Source organism: Geotrypetes seraphini, chromosome 12 (genome assembly GCF_902459505.1).
Source record: "Geotrypetes seraphini chromosome 12, aGeoSer1.1, whole genome shotgun sequence".
NCBI lineage: Eukaryota > Metazoa > Chordata > Amphibia > Gymnophiona > Dermophiidae > Geotrypetes > Geotrypetes seraphini.
Window position 1 is genome coordinate 94,001,480 of NC_047095.1, and position 23,354 is coordinate 94,024,833.

Genomic DNA, 23,354 nt, shown 5'->3' on the forward strand with positions numbered 1-23,354 from the left:
AGGATATAACCCTGCTGGAGAGGGTGCAGAGACGAGCCACGAAACGAATAAAAGGTATGGAGAATTTGAGCTACAAAGAACACCTCGAAAAACTGGGATTGTTCACCCTCCAGAAGAGAAGGCTGCGAGGGGATATGATAGACTTTTAAAATACTAAAAGGTTTCGACAAAATAGAGCAAGAAACTTCGTTATTCACATTGTCAAAAGTGACTCGAACAAGAGGTCAAGGACTAAAACTGAGGGGCGGCAGACTCAGGACTAATGTCCGGAAGTTCTGCTTCACACAGCGAGTGGTGTACGCTTGGAATGCTCTCCCGGAGGAGGTTGTGGCAGAGACCACCATTCTGGGATTCAAGGGCAAGTTGGATGCATACCTTCTTGCAAATCATATTGAGGGATACGGGTCCATTAGGGAACACCTAGCTTGGCCTCCGTGTGTGCGGGTCACCGGACAAGATGGACCTAGGGTCTGATCCGGTGAAGGCATTTCTTATGTTCTTATGTTCCTGTATGCTTCCTCTCCTCCAGAATTCATTCACTCCCCAAACTTTTTCTTTGTTTCATCCTGCCCCCTTCTTTCTTTCTCTCTCCATGCCCTCTGTCTGTCTTACTCTCTCTCTCTCCGTGCCCCATTTTTTTCTTTTTCTTTGTTTCACCCTGCCCCCTTTCTTTCAGGCTCCCTGTCCCCCCCCATTTCTTTCTTTCTCCCTCCCCTCCCCTATGCCACGCCATTGGGAAAATGCTGCCACCGCTGCTAGGGAATAGGCTGCCACTGCCGCCATCGGGAACAGGCCGGCTCCGAGTTCGCCCTGCTTCTCTTCCCCGCAGTGCCAACCAACTCTTGCTGCCCGACGTCAATTCTAACGTTGGAAAGGACGTTCCGGGCCAGCCAGGCAGCGATTGGCTGGCCCAGAATATCCTCTCCGACGTCAGAATTGACGTTGGGCGGCCCTGCAGGGAAGAAAAGAAGGGCTTGGTCTTGGGCCCGATCCTTTTCAACATATTCGTAGGAGACCTAACTCAGGGGCTTCAAGGTAAAATCACATTATTCGCTGATGACGCCAAACTATGCAACATAGTAAGTAAAGGCACCGTGCCCGACAGTATGACGCAGGACCTACTTCGATTGGAACATTGGTCCTCGACTTGGCAGCTAAGCTTCAATGCTAAAAAATGTAACGTCATGCACCTTGGCAGCAAAAATCCGTGCAGAACTTACACACTAAATGGTGAAACCTTAGCTAGAACTAGGGCAGAACGTGACTTGGGGGTGATCATTAGTGAAGACATGAAAACAGCCAATCAAGTGGAGAAGGCTTCATCAAAGGCAAGACAAATGATGGGTTGTATCCGTAGGAGTTTCATCAGCCGGAAGTCCGAAGTCATAATGCCGTTGTAAAGATCCATGGTGAGACCTCATCTGGAATATTGTGTACAATTCTGGAGACCACATTACCAAAAAGATGTACTGAGAGTTGAGTCAGTTCAACGGATGGCCACTAGGATGGTCTCAAAGATCTCCCTTATGAAGAATGGCTGAAAAGATTACAGCTATACTCACTCGAGGAACGTAGAGAGAGAGGAGACATGATTGAAATATATCACGGGCCGTATCGAGGTAGAAGAGGATATCTTCTTTCTTAAAGGTCCCTCGGCCACAAGAGGGCATCCGCTGAAAATCAGGGGTGGGAAATTTCATGGCGACACCAGGAAGTATTTCTTCACTGAAAGGGTGGTTGATCATTGGAATGAACTTCTACTTCAGGTGATTGAGGCCAGTAGCGTGCCAGACTTTAAAAGGAAATGGGATATACATGTGGGAACTCTAGGGGGGTAATGTCATGGGGGGTGGGTCATTAGAGTGGGCAGACTTGATGGGCCATGGCCCCTTTCTGCCATCATCTTCTATGTTTCTATGTTTCTAACTCGGCCGGCTTGTTCCCGATGACGGCAGTGGAAGCCTTTCCCCGGCGGCAGCCTATTCCCCGGTGCGTGGCCAGCTGTGCACCCCCTTGGGGTGTGCACCCGGGGCGGACCTCCCCCCCCCCACTGCTGTTTCCAAGGATAATGAAGTAACCACTCATACCCAAAACTAAAGAGTTATCCTCACAAATGTAAGCAACACAGCATATTTATTAACACAATATATATAAAAGTTTTAGCATCTTTTTAGCTTGAGATTCAAACTATATATGGCTGAATTTTTCTTGAACTTATCCAAAGTAAAGATAAAACAGTCAAAGGAAATAAAGACACTTACTTGGTTTGCATGCTGTACTAACTGTACTCTTCCATCTTTGAGGTGAATCAAGCTAACTCCCATCTTTTTCAGCAGATTTAAATGCTCAGGATTGCTGGCCATGAAATCTCGTGCTCTCAATGGAGGCTTGAGTCCAGAACTCTCTTCTCTGTCATGTCAAAAGCAGAAAACAAAGCTGTCAATAAAAATGTTACTGCAAAGGACTTTCAGGCAGTACTCTATAGCAGAGGTTCCAGGCCAGTCGGGTTTGTGGGATAGCCCTAATGAATATGCATGGGGCAAATTTGCATGCCTGTCACCTCCACTGTATGCAAATCTCTCTCATGCATATTCATTAGGGCTATCCCAAAAACCCGACTGGCCTGGTGGTCCTCCATGACAGGGTTAGGAACCACTGCTCTATAGCAGTTATAGAGAAATTGAAATAAATTTTACATTTTGATAAACACAGCCTTTTATAAGCTGTTCTTTGCAAATGAGACTACTCTCTAGTTTCGATGAGTAAGTGTCAAGAGAAGCTATCATTTTCCAAAGAAGTTTTTTTTATTACAGTATTTTTATCTTAGTTGAGACACATTTACTCTGATATCTGACCCTCCCCCCATCTGTTGACAAAAGAACTCTGTGACTGAGGCAACTATAATGAAATTTTCCATTTCTCTGCAGCCACATGGATACTTTGTACAAATGTGTATGCAAATTTGCAAGGACATTTTCAACTGAAAATTTCCTTAGGAAATTCCCCTTTAAAGTTTGGGAAAACACAAGGAATATGAGTACTTGTAATTTACAGGTGAAAAGTATGTGGAGTAAAACGTGTAGGAATCAAAAAATGAAATTCATGATGTACACACTTTATGATACTTGCACCCTTTCTGGTGCAAGTGAAACTTCTATGTGCACTATCATACAAGGTGTATACTTTTACCTGCATTTATATCAGATATGTAAATGAGCAGAGAACTTATACTGCTATCCCCTCCTGATTGTGTAGGTGATACTAAATATGTTGTTACATGAAAGAACAATGAAATCTCCATAATAAGTTATTCAGGTATGGTGATAAACCAGGAATGTTATGATTAGAAAAGGTAGGGGCTCCAAACATGTGTGAGGGGCTATAAATAGGAAAGGAAGGATTCAGGATGAACATGGAAAAACTGAGGAGGTATTTTAGGGCTATCATGAAGCCTTCTATAAAACAGGAGCTAGGGAATGATGCTCTAGCTCAGCGGTCTCAAACACGCGGCCCACGGGCCGCATGTGGCTCTCCAGGTTTTATTTTCAGCCCGCGGTCTGGAGGCATCATTCTCTTCCTTTTGGAGCAGCAGCCGGCTCGTTCGTTCAAAGCCGCGGGTTGGCGGCTCCTTGCACTATCCACTCCTGCATCGGAAGCCTCTCTGATGTCACAACGTCAGAGAGGATCTCGCAAGGAGCCGCCACCCGCGGCTTTGAACGAATGAGCCGGCCAGACATGCTGCTGCTCCAGTGGCGTACCAAGGGGGGGGCGGCGGTCCACTGTTCTCCCTAGAGTGCGGCTCGTGGCTCTTCTAGAGTAGTGGTGCCGAACCTGCTTCCCTTCCCTTCTCACTGCTGCCATCGGGGATCAGGCCGTCACCGTGTTCTTTGATCTCCCTGCTTCTCTTCCCTGCGGGGCCGACCAACTCTCGTGGCCCAACGTCAATTCTGATGTCGAGAGGACATTCTGGCTAGCCAATCGCTGCCTGGCTGCCCGGAACATCCTTTCCGACGATAGAATTGACGTTGGGCGGCAAGAGTTGGTCGGCCCGGTGCAGAAGAGAAGCAGGGAGATCTCTGCCTGTTCCCGATAGCGGCAGCAGCAGCAGCCTATTCCACGGCGGTGGTGGCATGGGGGAGGGCAGGAAGGAAGGAAGAAAGAAAGAAAGAAGGTGGGGTGGGGACAGGGAGCCAGAAAAAAAAAGCAAAAAATGGGGTACAGAGGAAGGAAGAAAGAAGGAGGGGGGACAGGGAACCAGAAACAAAGCAAAAAATGTGGCATGGAATCAGAGAAAGACAGACAGAGAAAGAAAGAAAGAAAAAGTTGGGGGAGGGAATGAGGTCTGGAGGAGAGGAAGCATACAGGAGGCTGAAAGAAGGGAAGAAGTATTGGATGCACAGTCAGAAGAATAAAGTGCAACCAGAGACTGATGAAATTACCAAACAAAGGTAGGAAAATGATTTTATTTTCAATTTAGTGATTGAAATGTGCCAGTTTTGAGAAAGAAAAGATATTGAACTTTAAATGTGAGTGCTGCAGAAAAAAATAGAGTACTTGGAGGGCCGCAGAAAAAATAGTTAATGTTTTATTAAAGAAATGACAATTTTGCATGAGGTAAAACTCTTTATAGTTTATATATCTTTCCTTTTAACTGTTAAAGGAAAGTTTTATAAACTATAAAGAGTTTTACCTCATGCAAAATTGTCATTTCTTTAATAAGACATTAACTATTTTTTTCTGCGGCCCTCTAAGTACCTACAAATCCAAAATGTGGCCCCGCAAAGGGTTTGAGTTTGAGACCACTGCTCTAGCTTCAAGATATTTAAGTGAATATAAGCTTTCCCAGTTAACAGAAGAGCAGATGAATGTACCTCTATCTTCCCAGGAAATGCAAAGGGCAACATAAAATGCAAAATCATTCAATGCCCTGGGTCTTGATGAATTCTGTACCGAATAAGATTAGTGGAACAGTTTTCAAACTACAGGTCACTTTATAGAGCAATGGTCAGACCGCAATTGGAATACTGTGTCCAACACTGGTCTCCATACCTCAAGAAAGATATAACTCTGCTGGAGAGGGTACAGAGGCGAGCCACGAAACTTGTCAAGGGATTGGAGAATTTGAGCTACAAAGAACGCCTTAGGAAACTGTGACTGTTTACCCTCGAGCAGAGAAGACTGAGAGAGGATTTAATAGAGACTTTTAAAATAATAAAAGGATTTGATAAAATAGACCAAGAAGCAGCATTACTAACATTTTCGGATGTGACACGGACAAGAGGTCATAGACTGAAACTGAGTGGCAGCAGGTTCAGGACGAATATCAGGAAGTTCTTTTTCACACAGCGCGTTGTGGGAATTTGGAATGCTCTCCTGGAGGATGTTGTGGCGGAGATTACTGTTCTGGGATTCAAGTGCAAGTTGGATGCACACCTTCTTGCAAATCATATTGAGGGCTACGGTATATCTGGATCTCCAATCAGGAGTATCTAAATGGGCCGCCGCGTGTGCGGATCACCGGACTGGATGGACCTCGGTCTGATCCGGTGAAGACTGTTCTTATGTTCTTATATCCAATTTCACATACGGGAAAAGATTGCCTGATAAGAGATTTTATCTTGAAAAAAAACCCCAAACTAGAATATCAGCAGAGGGAGATGAGGATTGGTCAGATTTGGAATCAGAGTTAGTCAAAGAACACCAAAGTTTAAAAAGGATACCACTGTGGTTATCAGACTTAGCTATTTTACAACCATAATAAGTTTTCCTCGCTTTTCTAAGTTCAAAATTATATTTTCTAATTGCACATCTCCAGTTTAATTTGTCCAGATCTAAATAAGATTTTTTCCATTTCTTTTCTAACTTTGTACAATTTTGTTTTAGGGCTCTATGAAAAGGTAAAAACCACAGTGCATTCCGAGCATAAGAAATGGTTTTAATAATTACTGGCGCCAAAGAATGATAAACAAGTTCTGTGGAGGATTTCCACTTATGCCAAATCACATCAATAGGATATTCTCTAGAAGAACAAAGGAGGGAAGCTAAAACTTGGGACCAGAAGGATTCTGAACAAATTTTCTTTCTAAAAGTGACATTTTTTTTCCTGCAAAAATTGTGTCGGAATATGGGACATAAAAATAGGGAGTGAAAACTCACCAAGATAATGATTGGTCCAAGGGACTTGCTGCCAGCGAACAGCATCAATGAAAGTTTGTTGAGTGATATGATCAAAAAAGCTAACAATATCCAGTGAATGACCTTTTCATGAGTTGAGGTAAAGGGTGAAGATGAAAAACCCAGTGACTGAAGGAAAAGGATGAAATCAGACACATCCCTATTATTAGTATCTTCAAGATACAAATTTAAGTCGCCTAACACTAGAAATCTATGAAATTTGATTGAAGCATCAGCGATTGTATCCAAAACAGAAGTAGAAGATCTATTCCAAGGAGTTGGGGGTCGATATAAAAGGAGAATGCCCAAGGGGTGTGAGGAAAATTAATCTTTAACAGATGCCAGCAAATACTCTAACTCTGGGCTACTAGCCTTTTCAAGTAGTTGAACATTAAAAAACGATTTAAATAATAGAGCTAGTCCACCACCCTTTTTATTGTTTCTAAAGGACAATAGAATCCTAAAGCTGAGTGGAGAAAAAGACTTCTCTGCCTCAGAAACAGCTCCAAATGCACAGGAATGAAGATCTTCAGACTGCCAGCTGGCCAGAGATCGACTACAATCTCCATCCTCATGGATCCTTTGCCACACGGTGAGTGGTGGGAAAGGCAGCCGGTGCCTTGAAACCCGGGTGAGTTTCTGTCCAGATGCACACAGCCTGCTCTAGAAACCTGTGACAGAGTCACCAACCAGCAGACATCCATGGGAAAGAACCCCGGGTACTTGAAGAGGGTGGCACACAGCAGGCTAGCTCCACAGATCCACCAGAGTTTCTCTGTAAAGCTGCAGTTCGGCTCTGCAGGACTGCATCCTTTTCTCTGACAGCGGATCACCAGGGAGGAGTCTCAAGGCACTGAAGCCACCAAAAAAATGAACTTTAAGCGAAAGAAAAAAAAGAAACAGAAGCAAAGCAACAGCAAGAGACTTTTGCTCAGACTGCTTGCAGAAATTGAAACTAAGGTTGTTTGCTGACTCACAGGCTAAGGGAGTGGAGCATGTGTTCAGAAAAGATGTAAATTTCTGCAATACCCAGATAGCAGGTTTTGGATTGAACACCTAGCATATGGAATCTGGAAGGGACGTAACAGAATAACCACTGGCATAGGCTCCACCCTAGATCCCACCCCAGACTTAGCCAAGCTCCTCTCCAGACCTCATCCCCATAATAATAGTAATATTTAGCTTATTCCTGTCTTATAAATCAAAGTTTCTGCTGCTGAACTAGAGAAAGAGATGTTCAGCTGGCAGGGCTTTGTTTATAAATTTTTATCAACACAACTAATATACTACTTTATCCTAAAGCAAAAAATAAATAAATAAATAGAATTTTTTTTTCTACTTTTGTTGTCTGGTTTCTGCTTTCCACATCTTCTCATTCAATTCCTTCCATCCACTGTGTGTCTTCTCTCTACGTCTTCAATTTGCTGTTACTGTGCCTCTCCCTTCACCCCCCCCCCAATTGGTCTAGCACCCATCTTCTTCCCTCCATTCCCTCATAGTCTGGCATCTGTCTTCTTCCCTTCCAGCGTCTTCTCCCCTCTCTGTCTTCCACATTTCCCTTCAGGGTCTGTTCCTCTCTACCCTCTTTCAATGTCAGAGAGAGGGGTGACATGATTGAGACATTCAAGTATTTCACGGGCCGCATCGAGGTGGAAGATATCTTCTTTTTCAAGGGTCCCGTGGCAACAAGGGGGCATCCGTGGAAAATCAGGGGCGGGAAACTGCACGGGGACACAAGGAAGTTCTTTTTCACTGAAAGGGTGGTTGATCGCTGGAATAGTCTTCCACTAGAGGTTATTGAGGCCAGCAGCGTGCCTGATTTAAGGCCAAACGGTATAGACACGTGGGATCTATTCACAGAGAAAGGTAGAGGGTGGGTCATTGAGGTGGGCAGACTAGATGGGACGTGGCCCTTATCTGCCGTCTGTTTCTGTTTCTATATATTCCTTTCCACCACTACCCTTCCCTCCCTCCTTTACCATCTGTTCCTTTCTACCACCCTTCTCCTCTCGCTTGGCCTATCTACCTCCCTCCCTCTTATTTTCGTGGCACGTTACAATGTAATTTGTGCAAGCCGCTGGAGCCTGCAAACTCGGTCCTTGTCCCATCCCCACAAACCATCTCGCTTCTGTGTTCCTATTTTACCCATTTCTAATATCTCCCCTATGTATCTGGCATTGCCCCCCCCCCGTGTCCATATACCATCCCCATGGCATGTCCCTGTCCCTATGCCCCATGCACATAATTTCCCCTCTTTCTGTTACCTTCCTGTGTCCAGATTTCCACTATCTTCCTCTTCCATACCAGTGTCTCTCTTCTTTTCAACCCCATCTAGCTTCTTTCTCTCTTTCTTCCCCCCCTCCTGCTTCCAGCATCTGGTTCACCTGCCTGTCTTCCCCTTTCTTTCCTGTTATGGGTTTCTTTCTTTCCCTCTTCATCCCCTTGGCCCAGAATCTTTTTCCCTTTCACTCCCTCCTTTAGTTTGAGCCGGGAACACGCGGTCCAGCAGCCCCCACCTGTCCGATCGCAGCGTTTAGCCAGCTCCCTCCCTCCACCTCACCTTAGTTTGCAGGCTTTTTTTTTCGGCGACCCGCATGCACGGCTGCTCAGTGTTCAATCTTCTGCTCTGACGCAACCGGAAAAAGGAAGTTTCAGCAGAGAAGATTGAACAACTCCAGCAGCCGCGCATGCGCGGCTCTTTGAAAGTGTGCGACTCGCCGAAAAAGAAAGCCTGCAAACTAAGGTGAGGTGGAGGGAGCTGGCTAAATGCTGCGATCGGGCGGGTGGGGGCTGCGGGGACCGCGCGATCCTTGATGCCTCACTGCGGAGACAAGACCATTCACCGCTCCACGGGGCGGTGAATGGCCTTGTCCCCGTCCCCGCAGTGACTACTATTTTTTTTCCCCGTTTCGGTGGGTTACCCGAGGCTACTCGCGGCTAGCTGCGGGTAACAACCACAGTGTCATTCTCTATGCAACATCTTCCTTTCTCTCTCTCATTCCCTCCCTTGCTGCAAAGGAAGTGAGGAAAGAGACAGATGGATCCAGGGCACCTCTCCCACCCCCATCTACTGCCACATCCAATATTTCTTCCTCTCTTATCCCCCGGACTGTGTGCAGCATCTTTCACCCCTGCCCACTAGCCCCATGTCTAACATTTCTGCTTCTATCACCCCTCTCCAGCTCCATGCCACATCTCTTCCTCCACTCCCTCCACCACCAGTCCAACATTCCTCCCTCTTGCATCCATTTCCATCTGTCCCACTGTTTCCTCCCCATCACCACATCCAACATTTCTCCCTCTTATCTCTCTACCTCGCTCCTCTCCCATCACCATGTCCAATAATTCTCCTCTTTCTTCCTTTCCCCATGTACATCATCTCTTTCCCTCTCACTCACACCCATGCTTAACAATTCTCCCTTTTCCCTCCACCACCTCAGCATCTCTTTCCCCCATCCTTCCATTCTATGTCCCAAGTTCATGCCCCCTTCCTCCCTTCTGTGTCCTAAGTTAGTGCTCCCTCCCTCCTTTCCAGCCTGTCCCAAGTTTGTGCCCCCTCTCTCGCTTCTGTTTCCTAACCTGTCCCCTCTCTCCATTCTGTGTCCCAGATTCATGCCCCCTCCCTTTGTCCCAAGTTCAAGCTCCCTTCCTTCATTGTCTCAATGTGTCCCTCCCTCCTGTGTCCCAACATGCCCCTCTCCCTCCCTCCCTCCCTCCTGTGACCCAATGTGCCTCTCTTCCTCCCTCCCTTATGTGTGCCATGTTCATGCCCCCTCCCAAGAGTATGTTCTGGCTGGCTCTAAAACATCCAAGTAGGTCTTCTCCTCCTTCTTTCCAGCTGCACTTCTTTTTTTCATAAAGCCACAGGTAGCAGCAGCAGAGTGTGGCCAGAGCTCCTGGTGTGCTCCCAAGTATGACATCTCTCACATTTCACAGTCCCCAGTCCATATTGCCTCCGCCTTTTCCTAGCCATGTCTTCTCTTCCTTCTCTGCTTTCCCCGAGTTAGCCATCTCTCCCTCCCGCTTCTGTCCCCTCCCCAAATCTATCTCCCTCTCCCCATCTTGCCCCCTCCACATCCATTTCTCCCTTCCCCACTGCCTTCCCTCATGTCATCTCTCCCTCTCTTACTTCCTCTGTCCATATTTCTCCCTTCCCCAGTCCCACAAGCTCCTCCCTTCTACACCTAGCTGTTGGCACTCTGTAATGCACCCCTGCTGGCATATACTCATCCGCCTCCCCGCCACATTTAACTTTTTAGAAAAGCGCTGCACCGCCCTGCCACTAGCCTTGGCGTCTACTCTCCACAGCGCCCCCCCCCCCCTCTCTGACAACTTCCTGTTTCCGCTAGGGCTGGCCGCTGTGGAGAGAAGATTCCGAGGCCTGAGGCATAGCGGTGCAGCGCTTTTCTAATAAGTTAAACACGGCGGGCAGGTGAGCAGGCGGGAGGGAGGAGTATATGCTGGCAGGGGCACTTTAGAGAGGCACGCTGGCCGGTAGAAAAGTTCCCAGCCTCGCAAGAAGGGGATCACCTACAGAAAGGGAAATTTTTGGGGAGGCCTTGGCCCCTGTGGCCCCCCCCCCCGTTCTAACGTCTATTTCCACTGACATTATACTAACATAAAAATTAGGCAAATGAATGAGCCTTGTAGTTCTTACCTGCTGTTATATTTTGTTTCTGCAAAAACTATGTTGAAAAATATTTCCAGAAAAAAGAGTAGGAAAGAAAAAGCAGCTAAGCTGATAGTGCTAAACATGAGTCAGTGAGGCCAATACTTTAAATTTACACATAGGGTTGCAAGGTATCAATCAAACAAACTAAAAATCTGTAACGGCTCAAAGGAAACAAAAAAGTTTTGATGTTTAATACAACAAAAGGATGAAAACAGTCTCTAAAAAAGTCCAATAGATTAAAATGCTGTGGATACAGTCCAGCATGAGGCAATTCTTCAAAACAAGGTGTTTTTTTTTAAAAAAGTAAGAACACCTAAGAATTAGAGGAACTGGTAGCACACAGTTAAATCATGTATAAGAGCTCTGTGCGAATATGAGATGTTTATGTGACCCATTTGTAAGGGCTTGTTGCATCTGCTGGTCAACAGAGAAAAAAAAAAGAAAACAAAATAGTTACAATAATATATGTTAGGAAATATATATCTTACACTCTGATAGCATTCTTAGGACAGTTCTTATCCACAACATTTTTCAAGGGTTCACGGATGCTCTGAGCATACATAGGATCATTCGGGAAGAGAAGCTGGGCATTTGGACATGACCAGTCAAAATTATTGTCATCGAGTTCCATATATTCTGTTGTCTGAAAAGTTTAAATCACAAATTAATACACCACAAACGCTAATGAATCCCATTAATAAGCCAATATTCTGAACAAAATAGGTCAACAATATTGATTCAAATTTTTAATTCTATAATTAATCGCATTGTGTCCCCTCACATTTCCACCTGTACAGTGCAAAATATAGACAGCGGATGTAAATTCTCGGAACTCACATATTTCAGTTACTATATAGAAAATAAAATCATTTTTCTTACCTGTCTTGTGCAGTGATTTTATCTTCTTAATCATGTTCTTCCCTGCCTCTGTTCTCTGAACTCTATTTCAAGGCATCCTTTCAACTCATTATTTATTTTCTTTCCTCCTCTATTCTTCACTTTCTGCCGCCTTATATACATCTTTCACATTCAACTATCTTCCATTTTTCCTTCAACCTCATATCTGTCTTGTTTCCATCTCTTTCTTTCCTCTTCATCCATGGGCACCCTCTCCTCCAGTCTCCTCTCCTATACCCTTCTCCTCCATGGGCACCATCTATTCTCGCTTCCATTCCTCTCTCTTCCCTCTAAGAGCACCATCTCCTCCCTTCCCTTTCTTTTCCCTCCCCTCTATGGGGACCATCTCCATCTCTTCCCCTCTCTTCTATGGGCATAATCCCTTTCCCTCCATGAGCACCATGCTTGGTCCGAGTCTCTTTCCCCCGATCGGCATATTTTTCTCTGTGCTGGGCCCCCCAAACTGGCTTATTTTTTCTCCTACTGCTGGTCCCCTCCTTGGATGCTCCTGCAGCTTTTCCCCTGCCTCCTCCCCCTCCACCTCAGCCTATTCTCTCCTTCCACCTGACGTTCTCCGGTATATAATTTCCACTCCCCATGGAGGACCTCTGAACTTGTCTGTACACATGCTGTTCCTCTCTAACCAAAGTTTCAAGTTTATTTAAAAATTTGATTTGATCGCAATATCATAATCCAATGCGATTTACAAATAGTAATAAAATCAGGGTACGAAAAGAAAAAATAACAAAAATAAAAACCACACAATTGTTAAAACTATGACACTACAGGACACAAGAGGACGATAGGTTTAATTACAATTCATAAACAAATAAAATGAACATTGGGGTTAAAACAATAGGATGGGAAATAGTTACTCTCTCTAATGTCCTGACTCCTCTGATAAAATTTCCTGTTTCCTGAGAGAGAGGACGATTCCGGATGGAGAGGAGCAGTATGTATACAGGCAAGTTCAGATGTATGCCAGGAGGAGAAGGAAAGAGATACCAGAGAATACAGGGTTTACATAGAGGAGTGGATGCAGGAGGAGAAGGAATGAGATACCAGACAATACAGGGTTTACATAGAGGAGAGGAAAAGATACAGGAGCGGGTGGGTGGGAGCAAGGGAAAAAGCTGAAGGAGAGTTTAGGGCAGCAGTAGGAGAGAAAAATATGCCAGGGAGAGCAGCTTGATGTGACTAATGTGTTAAAATGTGCAGCCCTACTTAAAACAAATAAATGTAATAAATAAATAAAATGGAGTTAGTAGAAGGGAGGGCTGATTTTGGATCTATTTGTATGGCAATACTCAACTAACAGAACTAACAGGACATTTAGAATTTAAAAAAAAAAAACTCATTAAAATGGTATTAAAGCATTTCTGTGTTACTTGCTTGCTAGAGAAGAATTCAACTTTATTGACTCAGGGTGAAAAAGCTAAACAAAATGCTATGCGCTTGTCAACAGGGAAAACAACTTCTAGCCTAAAAATTATTTTCTTTGTAGACTGATTTCAAATGCTGCCATCAAGAACCACAATATGCTTCTTGGCTTCTAAATGCTACACTTTTTTGCACACGATTTCTTCCTCCCACCATTAGTCCCTATATAGGATATATCAGAGAGCATTCAGAGAACTATTTCACAGAAAAATGCAGCTAAAATAAACCACCATCTTTATGTACAAACTTATAAGTATATAACTTAATTTGCTAACCATTATTGTTTTAATATGAGTTTAAATATTAGTACATGTATTTATATACTGCTCTTTGTTACAATATCAGTGCAGTGTACAACAATTTAGAAGGAAAAGAACGCCAATATTTATAGGACAGATAATAGAGAGAAAAATAAATTAATAGTCTATTAGTCACAGTGTGGTCTGTTGCTAGGGATCAAAAAAATCATATAAAAATTTAAAATCACTAAACTTAAGAAGAAAATGCCAATCCGAATTAAGTTTTAAAAGGAGGCTCTAAATTTTGAGTATGTAGGCTCGCAACTTAGGGCTTCTTTTACGAAGGAGCCCTAGCGGTTTTAGCATGCGCTACAATGCCGCGTGCGCTAGACGCTAATGCCTTCATAGAGCTTGCGTTAGTATTTTTCATTTAGCACAGGGTTTGCCCGCGCTAATCTTCAGTGCGCGGTAAAAATGCTAGCGCACCTTAGTAAAAGGAGCCCTTAATTCATTTGGCAGGTAATTTCATAAATATGGAACTGATGCAAAAAAGGCAGAATTATGAGTGTGCATAGTTATTAAATAATATCTGAACTTGTATTAAATAACATGTTAGCTTACATTAACACAGGTTGGAAAATGAGGTTATGAATTTAAAACTTCAAGGGTGAGGAAAATGCAATTCTTACATACCACATTTTTCTTAGCAGGATGGTTTGCAGTAGAAAGCCAAAGTGGCAAAAGATGAGCCTCAGTGGTAAAAATATAATCTTCAATATCGAAAATGAGGTTATCCTTCTCAGAAAACAGCAGATAAAGATATTTGAACATCTCAGCCAGGAAGAAAGAGTCCATTCTAAAATGTAAGTAAAAGTCCCAGAAAGGAAACTTAATGAGAATGTAAAAAAAAAATAAAAAACAAAACAACACATATATAAAAAGTCATTTTAAAAAGGTTTTTCTGCAGGTTAAAAAACTTTTAAGTGCAGAAAATTGACTTTTACAAATAAAAATTGCAGGTCTGATATGCAGGTAAACTTATGTATATACAGCTTGTATGCACATAAGTTTATCTGGACTGGGCACATATTTATTCCTGGGGTAAAATGCATGCTTTTTTTTTAAAAAAAACCCAAAACAAAACCCCAATTAAGCTGGGAACTTTGTGCCCACCAAAGGGCAAGTGTAAAAATATATATACAGGATAGACTTCTATGGTCTGTGTCCCACAAATGGCATGAGACTAAAACAAAATTAACCAATTTTAGCATGGGGAAGCCAAGGCTGATGCCAGACAGACTTTTAAGGTCCGTGTCCTGCAAATGGCAAGACAGGTGAATTTCGATAACGCCAGTGATGCTGAGAATAGAGCAGTGTGAACGAGCTGGCAAATGGATATCACACCCTGAAGCAGCTATAGTGAAACTTTGGCCTTAGTTGGTGGGATTTATGGTGCACCACTAGCAATAGCACTTTTAAGTTGTCAAATTTTGTTGAGTTACCAGTATCAATATATGCAGTCTTGATAAACAAATATGGGGAGGTTTTTTATGCCAGCGACATGAACTCACCCATTAATTCCTATCACTATAATGCAGGGGTAGGCAATTCCGGTCCTCGAGAGCCGGAGCCAGGTCAGGTTTTCAGGATCTCCACAATAAATATGTATGAGATGGATTTGCATGCACTGCCTCCTTGAGATGTAAATCTATCTCATGCATATTTATTGTGGATATCCTGAAAACCTGACCTGGCTCCGGCTCTCGAGGACCAGAATTGCCTACCCCTGCTATAATGTAAGTGAAGGTTGGGTTCTGAGACTTTTTCCTCCCTTTCTGTCAAGTTTCAAGTTTAATAAAAATTTGATGTACTGCCTATAAAAACATAATAAAAACAGACAAATAGGGGAAATGTACATTATAACATACAAGACTTAATGTAACAATGGGTTTGGAGGGAAGAAATACATTTCCAATGGGCAGGGGATCCCATCTAAGACTAGAGTAATGTTTCATAAGATTGGTGAGCTAAAGGTTGAACGCATCTTTAAAGAGGAACGTTTTTAGTTTTCCCTTGAATCGGTCTAATATAGTTTCGATCCGTAGTTCAGGGGCAATAAGTTCCAGAGCATCCACCTGATACGGAAAAGTTTGTTGCCGTGTAGAACTAATAATACGGAGAGATGGAACTATTAGAATACTCAGATCACAGTCACAAAATCTTTTAACAGAAATATAGGGAATTAAAATATTGTTTAGAAATTCAAGTTGACTGTTATGGAGTGTTTTAAAGGTTAGAAGTATGATTTTATAGGTTATTCTGTGTGGTATAGGGAGCCAATGAGCTTTTATCAAAAGAGACGTGACATGGTTGAATTTTTTTGCCTTTTCAATAAGTTTTATTGCCAGATTTTGTAATACTTGTAGGCTTCTGATTTCTTTCTGTGTGATGCCCTTATAGAGTGAGTTACAGTAATCTAAACATGATATCACCAGGGAATGTATTAGAATATGCAATGCAGAAGACTCAAGGACTTTAGAGAGGGAATGTATTAGTCGAAGACTATGGAAGCATTTTTGAATGACTGTACTGATTTGCTGAAGGAATGTTAATTTTACTGTCCAAGTTAATACCTAGAAGCTTCATAGATGACACTATGGGCTCCTTTTACTAAGCTGTGCTAGCGGTTTTAGCACACGTAGCGTGCGCTAAATTGCCACGCGCGCTAGACGCTAACACCTCCCTTGAGTTGGCGTTAGTTACCTCGTGTAGCGCGCGCTAATCTGCAGCTTGCACTAAAACCGCTACCGCAGCTTAGTAAATGCAACAGTTTGGAGTTTAGGTTTATGGGCGATTGTAATTGCAATCTTTCCTTGCATGGGAATAAAATTGTTGATGATTTTGAGATATTGGGTTCTAACATGTTAGCTTGAAGCCAATGACTTATTTTTTCCAATTTTTGATTGATGAGCATAATTTCTCTTAGGTTGTTTGTTTGTAATGGGTGAAGTAACTGGAGATCATCAGTGTACACAAAGGGGGTAAAGCCTATAGATTGACATAGTGTAAGTAGAGGGGCTAAAAAGATATTGAAAAATAAGGGGGACAGGATAGAACTCTCTGGTATGCTGTGTGTAGTAGAGAGCTGCACGGGAACGGGGATGACGGGAATCCCACGGGACCCGCGGGGATCCCGCGGGTTCCCCCTTTGGGTCACGGGGATCCCGTGGGGACGCCCCCTAGGGTCGCGGGGATCCCGTGGGGATGCCTCCGAGGGTCGCGGGGTTCCTGCGGGGTTGGATCGCAGCGGGGTTGGTCGAGCCGCGAGGGTAGTCTCCTTCTCCTTACCTGCCCTGTCGCAGCACACAGCCGAACGGAAATCTTCCCGATGTCAGCGCTGACGTCGGAGGGAGGGCTTAAGCAAAGCCCTCCCTTCCTCCGACGTCAGCGCTGACATCAGGAAGACTTCCGGTCGGCTGTGTGCGGCAGGGCAGGTAGGGAGAAGGCAATGGCGAACGAAAGAGGGGGGAGGGGGCGGTCCGCCCCGAAGAATGTGCACAGCCGGTCAGGTCCCCCGATCGACCGACAACAGGCCCGGCCGACAAATCTCCCTGCCCTGTAGCCGCAAATCTAAATTACCTCTTACAGCAGCTTCACTACTCCAGCTGCTGTAAGAAGGTAATTTAGATTCGCGGCTACAGGACAGGGAGATTTGTCCGACCGGGCCTGTTCTGTTGTCGGTCGGGTGCAAAAGCGCCACAAAGGTGGAGGCAGGGAGGGAGGAAAGGTGGAGTGGAGAAGAAAAGACGCTTAAGGGGGGGAGAAGGCCGCTGAAAGCACTGGAGAAGACAAAGGGGTGGAAAAGAACGCTGAAAGGACATGGGGTAAACGGGAGATGAGGGGGGGAAGGACCCTGAAAGCACTGGGGAAGACAAAGGGGTGGAGAATGCCACTGAAAGGACATGGGGAAAACAGGGGTGGAGAAGGCCGCTGAAAGGACATGGGGTAAACGGGAGGAAGGGGGGGGAAGGACCCTGAAAGCACTGGGGAAGACAAAGGGGTAGAGAATGCCACTGAAAGGACATGGGGACGACAGAGGGGGGAGAAGGCCGCTGAAAGGACATGGGGAAGGCAGAGAGGGGAGAAGGATGCTGCCTGACAGGACATGGGGAAGATGGTGGGGGAGAAGGACACTGAAAGGAAATGGGGAAGAGGGAATGGGAAGAAGACAGAGGTGCCAGACTATGGGGGCAGCGGAGGGAAAAAGATGGGTGCCAGACCAATTTGGGAGGGGGGAGAAAGGGAGAGGCACAGTAACAGAGCAAATGGAAGACACAGAGAGAAGAGAGGCAGTGGATGGAAGGAATTGAATGAGAACATGAAGAAAGCAGAAACCAGGCAATAAAGGTAGGAAAAAAATTATTATTATTATTTTTTTTTGCTTAAGGATAAAGTAGTATATTAGTTGTGTTGATAAAATTTTATAAACATTAGAGGCTCTGGTAGAAACCCGTTTACAAAGTATGTATTCTTCCCAATTAATATTTCCAAATTAATAAAGTCTTTTTGCTTATTTTTAAATGGGTTTCTACCAGAGCCTTTAATTCAGTAGCATAATTAAATGAAATAACTATTTCTGTAGTTTATAGGGACAGGTGGGGATGTAGGGGATTCCTCGTGGGGACAGGCGGGGACGGAGGGGATTCCTCGCGGGGACGGGTGGGGACGGAGGGATTCCTCGCGGGGACGGGTGGGGACGGGTGGGAGTCCTCACGGGGACTTTGGCGGGGACGGGTGGGGACGGGTGGGATTTCTGTCCCCGCGCAACTCTCTAGTGTGTAGCTTGATCTTAATTGATTGTTAAACTTTATCAAATATTTGAATGTCAGCAATACCTACTGTTAGTTAGTGATAGCAATCCTAGGTTATCTTTTTATTGCCATTACTAGATCATTTTATTGTCGCTTATTGTGAATGGAGGTGCTGTGCAGCTTAGGGGTAGGAGAAAGTATCTGATCAGGTAACAGAATATTGTCCGCAATATTTGGATTCTTGGTTATAATCACATATAATCCTGTTTGTCTGCCTATGTGGTTGGCAAGGTGGTGACTTCACAACCAGCACTTGAATATGGGTGACTGCGGGTTTTGTAGAGCAGACTGAATGGACCAAAGTCTTTTTCTGTCATCATTTAATATGTTACTATAATAAATTTCCTAGGGTAATTTTCAAAGAGAAAGTCTGCACACACTTTCACTCTGAAAATTCATGAACACCCACAAGGGAAAAATACAAGTATATTTTCTATGCAGCAATACAATTATAAAATAACCTCCAAAATTCTCAAAGAATACTACATTTTTAGCTTAATACAAACACTTTGCATAACCTTTTATTATTATGAAAATGAATGGATCAGTCGATATCCTTAAAATATTTGAGGAATACAAGTGCTATGCTGGGTGAAAAAAGAGGCAATAGTGCCTCTATATACATCTCTGGTGAGATCTCATTATGGAGCACTTTGTACAATTCCAGTTATTGCACCTTCAGAAAGATACAAATAGGATTAAGGGCTAGATGCACTAAAGATACCGACTCAATCGCTATTGGCAGATTCTTTGGCTGATTCTCCAGCAGCGATTGATGCACTATCAAATTTGCATGCAAACAGGACGGATCAATCGCTCAGTGAGCGATTGACACATGTGTTAGGGCTTTTTTTTAAATGGCACAGATGTGTGTTACACACACACAATCTGTCCCACTACAGAAAAAAAGCCCTACCCCATGTCATTGACCTCCCCGAGCATCCGTCCCTCCCCCGAACCCCCAAAAACGGCAGGCAGGATGCCTACTCCCTTCTGCCATAAAGGACCTCCCGCGCCAATTGCTCAGTCAAGCCAATCAGGGCCTTAAGCTCCTCCCCCCCCTTGTATTCGGGATACAGAGGACGGAGCCTAAGAAAGTCCATGATTGGCTCAGATGCCTAAGACCCCTCCCAAGGGGAGGGACCTGAGGTATCTGAGCCAATCAGGGCTTTAGGCCTCTCCCCGTGGTGGCCTTGGAGAAGCTGGGACTGAGTACCTCTCCTGTTTCCAACTTAAAAGGTATGGGGGGGGGTTTGAGGGGGGCCTCCAGTGGCAGAAGGGAGTGAACATCCCTCCTGACTTTTATGAGGGGGGAGGGCGATTGGTGCGCGGGCCTAAGTGGCAGGAGGAAGTGGGCATCCCTCTTGCCTTTTTGAGGGGGCGATTGGCGTGGGGAGGCCTTCTTGGCAAGAGAGGGTGAGCATCCATCCTGCCATTCGTTTTAGGTTTGGAGGTGGGGAAGATAGTGCGGGGGCAATTGGCGTGGGGGGCCTTTATGGCCATTTGTTTTGGGTTCAGAGATCAGTGGCTTAGGGATGCCTGGCTTAGGGGGAGGGGGCGCATTTTTCGGGGGTCGTTGGGGAGTGCTGTCATCGGTGGCAGGGGATTTTTTTTTTAATGGGACAGATATTTTGTGTGTACAACACATGCAAAATATCTGTGCCATTGAAAAAAAACCTCACAGATTTGTCAGTAAGAGTTACCGACAGATCTAGCCCAATTGGTTTTTACGATTGCTAAAACCCCTTTTGAAATAGCTAAGCGATATTAGTGCTTCAATCGCTTGGCTATTTTGCATGGGGTTTTAGCTAATTTGCATGGTCAGATCAGAAAATGGGTGATCGCGGGGAGAAATATGCAGTGGGTCGTTTTGTGCATCGGGTTGTTAACAGCAATCATTGCTAAAGCTGTGAAAACAGGTTTAGCGACAATCACTGACTATAGTATATCTAGCCCTAAGTTAGTCCAGAAGGAATCTACTAAAATAATCAGTGCTCTTCATTATAAAGTGTATCAGGATAAATGTAATAAAAAATTAGGTTCTTGACTAGATAATCTTTCTGTTAATATAACAAGAGTCTGTATGTTAGGTGATCCATGCTTGCGAACTGTTGCAGAAGGATACCAATCACATCTTTCAGCTCCTCCTCCTTAATCAGTGGACTATAGTGCCCTCTTCAGTTTGTACCAAAGCAATCAATCTCCACTGGAACAAAAGAAAAGAGAAGGAGGCTTTCCCTGGAGATAGCGTACATTTCTGTTCTGCTCTATAACTCATGAAAAAGCACAAGAATTAACATGAACTTGCAACATAGATGTATCAATAAACTAGCACTAACATAAAAAGCTCCCAAATTCATTACTTTATTAGTAATTTATTCATGCATGTTCATCCAACTGTCAGGAGAAGAACTCCAATTCTGGACTATAGACTATTTTCTGGAACAGAACACTGGAAGTTTGCGATTGTGAGGAAAAGCAAAGAGATCTATCTCTGGAGTTCCCCAACTGGACAATATCTGATGTAATATAGTTGAGTTGAGAGACCATTCATGAGGTTGTAGGAATCTGCTCAGCCTGTCTGCTAGAGTTTTGCTTTCCTGCTAAGTAAACAGCTGAGGAATATGTTGCAAGGAATTGCCCAGGACTAGATCTGCATCACTTCTTGACAAAGGGGGCGAGATTACATTACATTACATTAGGGACTTCTATTCCGCCTATACCTTGCAGTTCAAGGCAGATTACAAAAGAGCTAACTGGACATTTCTAGTGAAGTTACAACAGTTTTGGGGTTTTGGGGGTTTTTTTTGGTTACAAGGGAGGAGAGATACCTGGATTAATTCTGGAAGAACTTGCAAATTGGATATTAAATTGGCTGTACGTTACTGTGCGATATAACAAATAGATTACAGTTAGAGTACAAATAAGATTACATTACATTTCAGGGATCTGAATACTTGGTTGTTGTTTTGGGGAGGAAGAGATTATTTAAGTGGAGGTTTTGGGGGAGAATTTATCTAGGAGGAGGGGGAAGGGTTGGGTTAAGATATCTGGATAAATTTTTTGAAAAGTAGGGTTTTGATTTCTTTTCAAAAAGTTTTGAAGTCGCCCGTTGCCGTCAACAGGTTGGAGATGGAGTGGTTAAGTTTTGCTGCTTGCGTCGCCAGAAGGTTATCAAAAATCTTTTTGCGCTGAGTGCCCTTGAGTGGAGGAAAGGCAAAAGGGTTCGGAGTTCTTCTTTGTCTTGAGGTGAGGATCTGGTTTAGGCGGTTGTTTAGATAGGGGGGGCGGAGCCCTGCAGCTCCGGACTTCCCCACACCTGCTCCTCCCCCAGATCGCTATTATTTTAAATGTTATGGCAGCCACGGCGCTGTATGCATCAGAGACTTCTAACCTCAACCTGCCCCGGAACTCTTACTGCAACAGTGACTTCCTGTTCCCGCCTAGATGGGCGGCTGCTGCAGTAAGAGTTCTGGGGCAGGCCGAGGTTAGAAGTTTCCTCTGATACATACAGCGGCGTGGCTGCCATAACATTTAAAATAATAGCGATCCGGGGGAGGAGCAGGTGTGGGGAAGGCCGGAGCTGCAGGGCCGGCGTTAGAGGGAGTAAGAGTTGATGGTGCTGCAGGGTCCCGCGGGGGGGGGGGGGAGGGAGGAAGGAAGAAGAGAAACCGAAGTATGGCAATTTGGGGGGAGCAGGTGTGGGGAAGTCCAGAGCTGCAGGGGAGAGTGTTGCTGTACCCAGCTTGAGGGAGAAGGAAAATGAGGGAGGGAATGAAAGGAGATGCTAGGGCTTGGAGGGAAGGAGGAAGGTATGCCAGACTAAGGGAAAAGGAAGGGGGAGATGTCAGAGCATGGAGGAGGAGGGAAAGATGGAAGAAAAGGAAAGGAGAGAGATGCCAGAGAATCAGGGAAGGGAAAATACCAGATTGTGGGGTGCGAAGGAAAGAAAGAAGAGAGAGATGCCAGAGCACAGGGGATGGGGTGGTGACAGAGAGAAAATGGAGAAGTGGCAGAGTTGAAATCAATCATGTACAAAGGAGAGAAGGGGCACAGGATACATAGTTATGAAAGGAGCATAGAAAGAAGGAAGATGTTGTATGGAAGAGAGAAAAGGCAGACATTGGATGGAAAGGGCAGAGAGGGCAGTGACTGGAAGGGGCGAGACAGAAGGTGAACGGTAGATGGAAGGGGTAGAGAGAGGGACAAACACTGAATGGAAGTGTGGGGGAGAGGAGGGACAGCCACTGAATGGAAGTGTGGGGGAGAGGAGGGACAGCCACTGAATGGAAGTGTGAGGGAGAGGGGGAGCAGACGCTGGAAGGAAGTGGGGAGGAAAAAGAAAAAAGGGCATATGCTGGATTGAGGGACGAGGATAGAGTTAGATACTGGAAGGGGTGAGGGAAAGAAGTGTCAAGCTATAAGTAGACACAGTGAAAGAGGGAAATTGAGGACTGAATAATAAAAAAGAATTTAGACAGAAAATAAATTGAGAAGAAAGACCAGGGAAGAACGGGAGGAAGGTAACGGAGAGAGAGAGATGCCAGAGCAGGGGAAAGGGGAGGAGACAGATACCAGACCTAGGATGAGGAAAAGAGGAAGGAAACTGATACTGGATCTGAGGGGAAAAAAGGAGGAGATATGCTAAAATCTGCTGGGAGGGAGGAAGGAAAGAAGGAGAGAAAGAGGCAGAGAAAGGGGTTGGGGTGTTGTAAGCAGATTAGAAAGACTACAGAGAGAAAGGCTTGGACGAAAGGGGAAAGACAGGAGGAAGATGCAGGACTATGGGAGGTTCAGACAGAGAGGGAGACCTGGAACAACAGTACAAAGGAGAACTGGATCTGGGGAGGGTAATAGAGGGAAAAGAGAGAGAGACCTGGACCCAAAGGGGATGGGGCTGGATTGTGAAAGAAATGTTGGATGCAAAAGAAAGATTGGATGCAGAGTCAGAAGGAAGTGCAACCAAGAGACTCATGAAATCACCAGACAACAAAGGTAGGAAAAATGATTTTATTTTCAATTTAGTGATCAAAATGTGTCTGTTTTGAGAATTTATATCTG

At 44.6% G+C, this 23,354-nt stretch overlaps 1 protein-coding gene across 2 annotated transcripts in view; it reads right to left on the minus strand.

The window, feature by feature from the left end:
• EDEM3 (ER degradation enhancing alpha-mannosidase like protein 3) overlaps positions 1-23,354 on the minus strand; it is a 254,529-nt gene that overhangs the window by 49,118 nt on the left and 182,057 nt on the right. For both annotated transcript variants that reach the window (XM_033916146.1, XM_033916145.1), the window contains 3 exons: positions 14,116-14,278; positions 11,335-11,489; positions 2,262-2,409 (listed from right to left, as the gene is read on the minus strand). In XM_033916146.1, the coding sequence (XP_033772037.1) occupies positions 2,262-2,409; positions 11,335-11,489; positions 14,116-14,278 (466 nt within the window). The remainder of the gene's footprint in view (positions 1-2,261; positions 2,410-11,334; positions 11,490-14,115; positions 14,279-23,354) is intronic.